Source organism: Artemia sp. Qi Xiang Cuo, chromosome 2, assembly GCF_049724085.1.
Source record: "Artemia sp. Qi Xiang Cuo chromosome 2, ASM4972408v1, whole genome shotgun sequence".
Lineage (NCBI taxonomy): Eukaryota > Metazoa > Arthropoda > Branchiopoda > Anostraca > Artemiidae > Artemia > Artemia sp. Qi Xiang Cuo.
Genome location: NC_142795.1, coordinates 54,721,149 through 54,733,763, shown reverse-complemented (window position 1 = coordinate 54,733,763; position 12,615 = coordinate 54,721,149). Strand labels below are relative to the sequence as shown.

The 12,615-nt window shown below is 35.1% G+C and overlaps 1 protein-coding gene across 1 annotated transcript in view; it reads right to left on the bottom strand.

Moving 5' to 3' along the window:
* LOC148955377 (neuropeptides capa receptor-like) overlaps positions 1 to 12,615 on the bottom strand; it is a 195,910-nt gene that overhangs the window by 7,418 nt on the left and 175,877 nt on the right. The window contains exon 5 of the mRNA XM_089107229.1: positions 6,210 to 6,446. Coding sequence (XP_088963355.1) covers positions 6,210 to 6,446 — 237 coding nt within the window. The remainder of the gene's footprint in view (positions 1 to 6,209; positions 6,447 to 12,615) is intronic.

The window sequence follows — 12,615 nt, the reverse complement described above, 5'->3', positions numbered from 1 at the left end:
GTTAAGTCTGTACCATGTAGTCAATTTGTATAGAAATTCTTAGAAAACTAAACGACATTAAAACCCATGGGGATTATATCGGTAACCTTTTTGTGCTTCCAGGCCTTTCAACTCAAGAAATGACACAAAAAAACTGTTTTATGGCATTTTAAGATGGTGTTGTCATAATAAATCTAAAATAAAGCCCGTTGATGTGACCAAGAACTTTGAATTGAGTCATCAAACATCTATGTGTTGCAGTCGCCTGCTAGTTCTACTAGTTGGCAAACGATTTATGCTATTTACTAATGAGGCTTGTAGGGGGAGTATGCAGAAGGGGCAATTACTTTTTGGTACCAGTAATATTTGGTACCCTTTTCTACTTCCCATCCTTTCCATTCTTGAAATGTCACTAAAATTGTAATTTTGGGTGCCATATGGCCGTTTATTATAGCGTTATCAAGTCAAATCTATGAAAGGCGAAGGATGCAAAAATCAATTTTGAAATGAGCCCTTAAAAAGCTCTCGATGATATTCCTGTGCACCCCTGGCGGCCGGGATAAAAGCAAAGAAAATAAAAGGAGACATATGAGTGGGTCGTATGCAAAAGGCGATCTTCCTTGTTGTTCAAGGGAGGTGTACTTCTAGTATAAAGGATTTTGAACCATGGCGATACCAATGGTACACTTTTTTTTTAATCTGGCGTCATTTCTTTGCGGGTTTTCAGGATATTTTTCAGAATTCCTATAAATTTGTTTTCACATAAACATTTTATTGTTAAGATTAATCGAAATTTTAGATTAATAGAAATAGAAATTTTTTTCACTAGATAATTTTTTCCAAAAGGCGTTTTTAAACTTTTAATTACTAATGGCCGTGGTTCGCTCTTTACTATGATGCTACATCTGAAATATTAAGTTCACAATGTTCAAGAAACATAAAGGAAACTAAAAGCTAATGAACCGATGAAGCTTCTCATTTTATTTATTATTATTCTTCTGGTTTTATTCAGCATTCAAAGTAAATTTAGGTCAATTTTTATAATGCGGTTCTGGCAACTAAAAGACCAGACCTTCAATTACCGGCGCCAGAGAGTGAGAGAAGGAAGAGAGAGAAATACTGATTACTGGATATATATATATATATATATATATATATATATATATATATATATATATATATATATATATATATATATATATATATATATATATATATATATATTATGGTTGCCTATTTTGGAACAGTAATTTTTATAGTAATTACAATGTGTACAACTTTTACAAAATAAAGTGGTAATAGTAATTGGTGAACATTTAAGAGATGTAAACGATGCTTGCCAGTGTTACAAGTCTATATTTGCTTAATGTGGGCCAAATATGTGATATCAGGTAGCGATTTTTGTTTACCAGAGGATTAATGAGACAGTATCTGCAACCTTTCGTGCTTTTTATCGTTGAAAGAGTAACCTCTACGGATATGACACAAAAAATGCACGATTTAGATGTAGAGCATCGGATTAGTAATAGGTTCGGTTTCTTAATGAGGAATTTAGGCCCTAGCGATTGAAAAGCATTGCCAGTGAGCTTGCTGGTCGCAGAAAGACTGCCTGACTTTAAAAGTAGATAAAACAGGATTTTCTAATTACGAATTTCTTACTCCAGTTTCTTTCTTTTTTCTTCTTCCAGACGCGAATTCTGATAGAGGGTTTTTTGAAAGAGTGGGTCTATTAATTTCTTCAAAGTTTAATTTTGTTTTCTTTCTCTCGTCGTTATTTTGTGAATTGCTTATCTTTTATCTGTTTTTTTCTTGTTACACGTAATTACCAAAGAGTTCGTGGTAACAAACTGTAAGAAAGGAGCGACTCGGTCCAGTAGTGACCGAAACTCTAAAAGTAGGAATTTTGATAAGAATAGACACATCAAACGGATTAAGTTTTTATGCTGATGCCTAATGCATAAAATTCCTTAAGTCTAATGTTACTTATCAAAAGTTTCGAACCTGAGAAAGTTCGCCTTATTTTCAAAAAAAGATGAAACTTCTCCCAAAAGTCAAGGAATCTTATTTAAAATCACACCATAAGATTTAGAATATCAGAGAACCGTATTGTAGAGGTTTCATATTCCCATCAGCAAAAATTGGGAATCTTGTGTTTTTTACCAGAAAAAAGATTACTAATAGCCTACGTGTTTCTTTGTTTGTTTTTTTTTTTGCTTTTTTTTGTTCCTCCCAGGGGGATCATATCGAACTAATAGTCCTAGAAGATCGGGAGAGGGCTTGTTTAAAAGGAAACTAAAATTCCTAGTGCCCTTTTTAAATGACCAAAAGGATTGGAGGGCAACTAGCCCCTCTCCCACGCCCCTTTTTCCCAAAGTCATCCAATCAAAATTTTGAGATAGCATTTGCCCAATGTTCAAATACAGTATTTGTTATTGGGAAGTATACATACATTTTTCGGGAGGTGGACTTTTTGCGGGGGGGTTTTCTAGGGGGAACATTTTCCATTAGGAGAGACATTGCTAGGGGTGAGCAAGGGGAAATTTTACCCAAAGGTAATTTTCCAGAATTCCTGTACGAAATTCGTTTTATTTGTCTATTTTTCTCTTTGGTGACTTAATTTTACATGTGGAGATTTTGTGGGGGAATTATATGGGGGAAATTTATAGCGGACATAGAATTTTCCGGAGGATTTTTCCGTGGAGGTGTATTTTCTGCGGGAAAAACTCTCCATGGGAAATTATCACCAAGAGAAATTCTCCCTGATGAAATTTTTCGCAACAGAACCTTTCCATTAGCGGTGGCAGGGGCGGGAGGTCCAGAAAAATCTTCAACATAGGGAGGATTTCAGATAGCCTTTGAATAGAAAAACGATCAAAATAACAAACAAGTACTTTTTACATGAGAGTATGCCAAAGAGAAGTTTTCAGGTGGAATCGCCAGCAAGAAATTTTCTGGGGGAATTTGCAGCGAGGATGGAATTATCCAGGAGTAATTTCCAGGAGGGTGTATTTTAAGCGGTAGAAATTTCCATGGAGGAATCTTTCGTGGATGCGGAATTTCCATGGAGGGGGAGACAGGTGTCCCATAATTTTTGAAAAACGATCAGAAATTAAATAAAAAACAAGGTTTTTCAACTGAAAGCAAGGCGCAACGTTAAAACTTAAGACGAACAAAAGTTATTCCGTAAATGAGGAGGGCCGCCTCCTCCTCAATCCCCTGCTCTTTACGCTAAAGTTAGACCTTTTTTTCCAATCTTAAAGAACGACTCTTGAAACACAAGGACCGTTTAATAGGAATAAGGAACATTTGTAAAGTGCTTAAACTTTAGCGTGAAGAGAGTGGTATTGAGGAGGAGGCACCCCCCCCCCTCATATACAGAAGAATTTTCGTTCGTTTTAAGTCTGAATGTCGCTCCTTACTTTCAGTTGAAAAAACATTTTTTTAATTTAATTTAGTGTAAAGGTTAAGATATTAGCTGCTGCGCGCCAGCAAGGCTCCAGTAGTTTTTCCCTAGCGTAGTGATTTATATTAAGAAGTGGTTAATATGTTTTGAATTTTTGTTATAAATAGACTAAACTAACAAAAATTTTGTGATAAACAAAAATAGATGAAAAGACAGAAATAAATGGGTGAAGGAGAGGGCAGGACAGAGAGAGAGAGAGAGAGAGAGAGAGAGAGAGAGAGAGAGAGAGAGAGAGAGAGAGAGAGAGAGAGAGAGAGAGAGAGAGAGATGGTGAGAGATAGAGAGTGGGGGGAAGGATGGACAGAAAAAAATCCACCGGGCCTTCTCAAAAAAGCCCAAAGAGTCGACCAATGCTGATAACTAAATATAGTTTCTAACTTGTTAAGGGGACCTCACCCCTTTAACCAGGAGGCCAAATCAGCTACCCAACAAGAGGAATAATCACCAACTACAATTATGGCATTAATCGTTTATTATAGATATTCTTACCATGTATTTTAACTTGGCAACTTGAAATGGGCTCTCCTAGTTTTTTTCGCAACATACATGCTATCAACCAAGCAAGGAATTCTTCTATTTATTTTAATCTTTTGGTCCGTCCGGGTCGTAATTCTTTTGAAACGTTTTTATGTCCCAACAATTCAAAATAAAGCCTGCTGAGTTCTTAGGCTTGTTTGCAATTTGGCGAGAACAAAACAGCGAAATTCCGTTATCCACGGGTGATAGAACTATATGGTAGTTGAATTATGAATAGTTAGTTTTCTAAGTAGATGAAACACGGGCGCTTACATGATAGTTCTTTTCATGTCATAAGAAATGCACAATTATACGTCATATGAAGCAGCTAACAACTAAGAAATATTAAATTGAAAAGCAACAATGTAAGAGCCAGCATTATGCCGTTAGGGATATTTTCATAGCCATTATGAAACAGTTAGTTATTTGCGGTGATTAAAATAACATGCCTTGCCAGTTGAATATATTTTTGATACTTCAAAAATTATCTTTTGAACTCTCGACCCTATAAAACTAGGATGTTTAATTGTGATTATCCCAGCAACCTTCATGATGAAAGTTAAACTGAGGGTAGAATTCCGCTTAGTTTTCGTTGGTTCAGTCGGACGTGATCTTTGATGGCTGGCACAATTGCATACCCTTCAAAAACGAGATCAGCTAAAGTGAAATACTTGTATCCTCTTAAACGAATTTGAAAAGACACACTTACTCGTTATCAAATTGAGCACTTGGATTTTGACATGTTGTACCACGTCGACGTTCATGATATGTGCAGTTTCTACACCTGACGAGATTATCAGAAACCCTAAAAGGATCCAGCGACTGGAGATAATTGAGCAGCAGAAGCGTGGCCGATGAGCTCTTCTCCATAATGTTGACAAATAATTCAACGCGCTGGTCGCTTGTCACTTAGGTCGTTCTAGTTAGGGTTTGTATCAAAGGGTCATCAATTGCAACAAGCACACAAGTCTGCCTGGCCAATGTCCGTACAGCTCTTTTGACTTCAGAAGATTCCATCCATCCCGTCAGGCCTCTGTGCATTTTGAGATTCCTTACCAAAATCTATTCAATTTACTTTAGGGGATATTTGAGAACAGGGTAGCCTAGGCGAACCGGGGTTAAGAATAAAAAGAAGAATCATGTGTTTAGATCGTTTTCGTTAGAATGAAAGTCAACTGAAACACCTTTCAAATAAGAAAATATTGCTGATTGTGCTTAACCCCTTCTGATGCTGCTCAAGGAGAAAAAATGAGGTTCTGAAAGAGAGAATTTATTCGCTTCTGATATCAGTCTAGATACCCCCAGACTTGAATGAATTGGAAAGAACCTTGCAACCCAGAAAATAATGCACCAACAAAATTTCAGATTTTTCACCATAGGATACTAAATGATGGGATTTTTAAAATTCTGAAATCACTTTTAGTTATTTCATATAACTCGTTTGAGATATTCCAGAAACTGAAATTCAAGTTCATCCTCCCCTGTTTCCCAGAAAAGCTGACACTTCTGCGTGTGATTTTGGATATTTAGTTAAGTGAATTTTTTTGAACATTTTTACGTCAAAAACATCTCTATTGCTCAAAGTCTATGACTAATTCTTTTTCTTCGTATGTTTATGTTGATTGACTCTTTCGGTTGAGTATGATCTTTCTCAAACATGGATGCCGAGTTAAATAGTTAGGTGGTAGAGAATTTATGTTATTGTGTCTCGTTTTTTTTTGTTTTTTTTTTAGTGATGGTCCAACGCTTGAACAATTGTGTTATTAAGGTCAAACTTCTGGATCCATATGGATTACAAAAGCGACTTTCCAAGACAATGCATGTTCGATGTTAGCTAATAGGACTGACCCAACCAATTTTTGCTTCATTACATACTTTTTGTTTGTCTTCAGTACATACTACTTTTCCTCATACTTTTCACTACATACCACTACTTACATTTTGTTTCACTACATTTCACCAATGTTTGTTTGTAACAGGAAGAGTCTTGCTTACTTGGCAAAGCAACAATTTAAGGGGCTGGTCCAATGGACTTACTATATCTGTTTCGATCAGCTACGTATAAGTACTGGCCCAAGAGACGAAGAGTCGTGTCCGCACTAATTTTTTTTAAAAAGACAAATTTCGGTAGGAAAAATGATTAAATTAATTTTTCATATCCTATTATATCGAATCAGTTGTATTATCTCAAATATTGTAGGGCTCATATAGGCCTACCTACAGATTGGTCATTAGATTTGACATCACTTACTTAGCATCCTTAAAATATTTCTCCTCGAATTGGAATTTCTATGATCTCCTTTGTGAACACAGTTTGAGTATTCTTGTCCAACTAGTGCTTTGTGCCGTATTTTCATACCCATGAGCGTATAAAGCACGGAGAGAATCCCCATTGGTAAAATGAAGAATACAATAAGTGATACTTCATAAAGATATTTAGGAACTTGCATCATCCCACATATAGCGGATTCAGGCATGTTTTCTGTACCTAGAAGACATAAATTTCCAGATCAATAACCAAAGTCAAATTTCTTCCACTTCTCTTTCTCCTAAATTATTTACGTGGTGCTATAAAAATGTCCGGTGTCTTGGTGGTGAATAGCAAAAGGAAACTAGTTCAGAGCATTTTGTTCCCAAAATTAAACTGAGTGGGAAATACATTAAATTACTCAAAGATATGGTCCAAAGATCTGATTTGTAACGACAGAAATAATCGTATATTCCGAATTCAAAACAGCAGATCGATGAAATATAAAAAAAAAATGGCCCAACATATTCGTTTCATGTAAATCTGAAGTTATTTTTGGTAAAAACTTCGATTTGCAGCTGTAGACTCTAGAAAACGCAGCAATTCTTTTTCTTTTTTATTATTTTTTGTACAATACGAGTTAGGATTTATTAACGTAGTAGTCAATATAACCCTTGATGGCAAACCATTTTTTGTAATATAGCTAAATCCTTGGTTATAAATGAGTCTAACATACCTAATCTAAATATAGACATCACTCTTCCAAAAAGTTCAGGTCGTTTACGTTGGAATAGTCAACACCTATTCTTTAAGTGTCTTCAGTTTCGTTCGACAACCCTTCTTTTTTTACAATTTTCTTTTTCCGGGGGGGGGGGAGAGGGGGCATTAAGTTTAAATTACAGACTACCAGATCCTACTTAACACTATTTAGGAAGATTCTTAGCTATATATAGGTAGCCCACCAGAAAAGAGAGTTATTTATGGGATTACCAGGGCAGGGAGTGCAGCTTTGGCTTTGAATTTGGAGGGGGGATATAAAGAATGTGCCGACACATTGGAACTTGGGGGAAGGGGGAACGACCCCCTTTAACTGCACCCCTGGAACAGGGGCCTTGGCTCCCAGCTTCCAAACTGCGTCAAAACGGGAAATTTTTTCCAGAGTCAGAATTAAAATAAGGTTTTCTTCAGTCCTTTAGGAAATATATCTCGAAGACAAATGACAATTAGAATGTTTGATGGGGCTAGTTCTACTCGCCTCTCAAAAAGAAATAAAAGACCTGAGAAAATCGTTACAAAATTCTATTATTATTTTTTGATCTTTTAAAAAATTGCTGGTTTTGGTGCCTCAATATCTACCCTATTGTCCTTTTTTATCATTTTGTTATCTTTAAGTAAAAAAGATCAAGAAATTCTCATCCGCTGAATTCAGTATAATATAGGAGTTTTGTCCCATTAGTAGGTAGTCACAAAATGTAAACACACACGAATATCAAATTGTAGAAGTTAGCACTGATGGAAAATGTATTTCTGCTACTTATTTTTTTTTAATTACTTTTAATTTCAACATTGAATTTTTTATCATTCTGGTTTTTCTATTGACTCTCGTAATCCATCCCACAACAGTTCTTTTATTCATTTTTGCATGTCAGATGCCCATGAAATAAACTCTAAAATTGTTGATTATTGATCACAGTTAGTCCAATTGCTTCATTTTTTTCCCTTTTTGTCTCAATATATCTTAATTTTATCATAAACAGCGCAATAGCGCTTCCTAAGTAAAGAACGATGTTGGTACAATGTATTATTTGTTTTTTGGTTCTTGTTTATACCAGGGCACTTCGTATCGAAAGAGCTGTCGTAGAAACTTCAAAAAGGGCTCATTGGATTGGAATTTAAGGGGCTAGTTTTCTTTTTAATAGTCAAAGTGGTTGGAGGGCAACTAACCCCCTTTCCACGCCCACTATTTATCCAGAAACGAAGGTCCAGAAATTATGTATTTGAGGATGATAAATCCCCTAGTCCTCAGGGCAACGGTTGTAAGTTATACCCTGGAGGCATATAAGGTTTTTTTCAATGAAAGCGTTGTGTGAAACTTCAAAAAGGGATCATTCGAAAAGGAAATTGAGGACTAGTGCCCTTTTTAATAGTCGAACGTGATTGGAGGGACAACTAACTCCCCTCGCCACCATTTCTCCAAACACTCGCAATTCAAAATTTTGAGATAGCCATTTTGTTCAACGTAGTTTAAAGGTCCGTAAGTTATGTCTTTGAAGATGATATACCCCCCACAGCCCTCAGGGCAAAGGTTGTAAATTATGCCCTGGGGGCATATAAGGTTTTTATAGAAAGAGTTGTCGTAGAAACTTTAAGAAGGGCTCAGTCGATAGGAATTTGAGAGGGCTAGTCCCATTATTAAGGATTTTTTATGGTTGTATTTATGGCTTTAGGGATGGTTGTATAAACTGTAAAGGAGGCTCATTCGGTTACAAATTGAATTTTCTAGTTCCCTTTTAAGAATCAAAAGTGATGGAGGCCAGCTAGCCCCCCCCCCCGGCTACCCTTCTTCGCCAAACGAATCTGATTAAAATTGTGAAATAACTCTTTTGCTCAAAATAGTCCAAAGAACAAAAATAATGACTCTAGGGTAGACACAACCCCCCAGTGCCCTGGGGATAATGTTGTAAGTCATGGTCTCGGGTCGTATAAGGTTCTTATGGAATGGGTGGTTGCATAAACTGCAGATGGTGCTCATTTGATTTCAAATTAAAAGCTATAGTAGGCCTACCCATTTTAAGAGTCAAAAGTGATTTGAGAGCAACCAGCCGCCCCAAGCTCATCATTCCTCCAAAGACATCCAATCAAAATTTGGAAATAGCAATTTTGTTCATTGTAGCTGAAAAGTCCCGAAATTATGTCTTTGAGGAAGACATCCCCACCCCCACTGCTCTCAGGGCAAGGTTTGTAAGTTATGCCCTGGGGGCATATAAGGTTTTTGTGGAAAGGGTGGTTGTATATACTTCGGAGGGGACTCATTGGATTGGTAATCTGAAATTCTAGTGCTCTTTTTAAGGGTCAAAGTGATCAGAAGGCAGTTACCCCCCCCCCCCCCAACACGTCATGTTTTCACGAAATGCATCGTATAAAAATTTTTGAGACAGTTATTTTGTTCAAAATATTCCAACGCTCATATAACAAGGCCTTTGGGGCTGAAACAAACCACCAGAGCCTAGGGACGAGGGTTGTAAGTTATGCCGCAGGGTATTTAAAGTTTTTATGGAGGGGATGGTTGTTTAACTTTAGAAGAACCTCATTTGTCTGAAAATTAGAAGTTGTAGTTAGTTTTTATGCGTCAAAAGTGATAGAGGGCATTTAGACGTCCCCCCTCCCCGACAACCCCTCTTTTCACCAAACGTATCTTATTGAAATTATCAGATAGTAATTTGGTTCAAAATAGTCCAAAGAACATATAATAATATCTCTAGGGGTAACTCAACCCCCCAGAGCAGGGGAGTAGTAAGGCATCTATATATTAAAAACCTAAATGCAAACTTACGCCTGAAGGCATAGATATGTGTTTAGGTTTTCAATGATTTGGGGCTACCAGGGTCATTTAATAACGGGCCGATGAATGAAAAGTTTTTTCTGAAGTATATTTCTAGTTCATGATATGCAAGTTTTTTTTTTATGTTAAATAAGTGGTCATTAATATGTACGTTGAGTAGTATGTTTTTTTTTTAAAATTTGCTATTAATTTCATGGGTTTCATTAATAGAACGAGTAATGTTATTGAAAAGGGTAATTAATTCTTTAGTTTTACGAGATTTGCGAATTTTTTGCGAAAAGGTATTAGCGTAAGGGTATTGCGATGCTTAAGAATGTCTCACGGGTAATTAAAGAATGGGGTGCTTACATCAGATACTTAATAGATTTGACGCTTACAAGTAACATTGCTAGAGTCAACTATATTTGGTGTTGGTGATATTATGACCCTCCAAGTCCCCTGGGGAAAGGGCTGCACAGTGTATCGGTATCAGACGTATTATTTTTGGGCGTATTGGTATCGCAGGTATATATAGAGATTTTTAGTAGCTCGTATAAAATATATTACTAATATCTACTTTCTTCCTATAAATTCAACCATCAGCAACTTCAAAACGGCACTAAAAACGGCACTTTTGGTGCAGTGTCTCAAGTGGAAAAGCTGGGGCTAGTAGACTACCAGCACTTTTAGATTGACGTTTAATGGCTCATTCGAAAGCTAATGTTCGTATCTATGTTATTTTTATAATTTATACAATCAATTAAAAAAATAATTTTTTTTTAACTTATTAATTATATTAAATAAAAAAAAACAATTTTTTTTAATTTAAATAATGGAACGACTGTAAAACTTAAGTCGAACAGAAATTATTCCGTATATGAAAGGGGGTGCCCCCGCCGCAACGTCTCGCTCTTTACGCTAAAGTTTTTTATTGTTTAAAAAAAAAGAGTCGTGAGAAAGTCAAACTTTTTCGTAAAAAGCGAGGTGTTGAGGAGGGGGCAGCCCCTTTCATATACAGAATAGAGTTTTATGGATATTGGTAAAAGTGGTATTTCACTTTTAAAAAGTTCAATGTTCAAAGCTGCGTCAGCCGGAGCTTAGGATAGTAGTGGTGAGAGGTGTGATATAAGGAGCAATTGACACATATATTTGAAAAAATAACTTATTTTGTCATTTAAAAATATAAAAAATTAAATTTTATAAGATGTCCAAATATGGAGCTGAGGAGAGTAGTGGTGAAAATTGAGATATTCGGATCTATCGTCCCCTATTTTAGAAAAAATAACTTCTTGTGTGCATTTTAAATCTAAAAAAATACAAAGATCAAAAGACGACGCAAGTGTAAGAAGGAGCTTAGGATCGTATTGGGGAAAATTGAGAAATAAGGAGAAATTGCCCCCCTATTATTGAAAAAATACCTTATTGTGGCATTTACACCTTTTAAAAATACAAAGGTCAATGTGCGCAGCGATCTTCAGAAGGAGCTTTTTTGTTGTTTGATTACAATTGAGATATAAGGAGCTATTGCCCCCTATTTTTTAAAAAAAAATACCATTTTTTGCTAAAAATATATATTATTATAAAAAGTTATATAAAATATCAAAGCTTATTCTGGATCTTTTGAGATTAGTTGGTAAAATTTTTATATAAGTATCAAGTGCCCCCCTATTTTTGAAAAATTTCCATATTTTTGCATTTATTCTTTTTAAAAATACAAAGTACTATATATGAAGAATGCGTATGAAGGATATTAGTATATTAGTGGGTAAAATAGTGATAAAAGGGTAACTAGACCCCTATTTATGGAAAAAGAACAAATTATTGGCATATATAATTTTAAAAATTACAAAGTTCAATATTCGAAGCTATCTACAGCAGGAGCTTAGGATAGTAGTTGTGACAATTGAGATATAATGAGCAATTACCCAATATTATTGAAAAAATAACTGTGTGTTTCATTTATAATTTTTAAAAATACAAAGGTAAATATTAGAATCTATCTTCAGAAGGAGATTAGGAGGTTAGTTGTGAAAAGTGTGATATAAGGAGCAATTGCCCAATATTTTTGAAAAAATAATTTTTCGTGGCATTTATACTTTTAAAAAATACAAAGTTAAATATTCGAAGCTATCTTCAGCAGGAGCTTGGGATAGTAGAGGTGGCAATTGAGATATAAGGAGCAATTGCCCCCTATTTTGAAAAAATACCTTTTTGTGGCATTTATACTTATAAAAAATACAAACTACTTTATTTGAACCTATCTTCAGCAGGATCTTAGGATGGGAGTGGTGACAATTGAGATATAAGGGGCAATTGCCCCCTATTTTTGAAAAAATACATTTTTGTGTATTTTATAATTATAAAACATACATAGTTCAATATTCGCAGCTATTCTAAGCAGAAGATTAGGATAGTAGTGTTGACAAGTGAGATATAAGGAGCAATTACCCCCATATTTTTTAAAAAATAACTTTTTGTGGAGTTTATAATTTTTAAAAATAAAAAGTTAATTGTTAGCAAATATATTAATAAGGATATTAGGATGGTAGTGGTGAAAATTGAGATATAAGGAGCAATTGACCCCAATTTTATAAAAAATATAATATTTTTTATTTTATAATTTTACAAAATAAAAAGTTAAATAATAGCAACTATTTTCAGCAGAAGATTAGGATGGTAGGTGTGTCAATTTAGAGATAAGTAGCAATTGCCAACTTTTTTTTTAAAAATAACTTTTTTTGTCGTTTATACTTTTAAAAATTACAAAGTTCAAGATTTGAACCTATCTTCAGAAGGAGCTTAGGATAGTAGTGGTGACAATTGAGATATAAGGAGAAATTGCCCCCTATTTTTGAAAAAATACCTTTT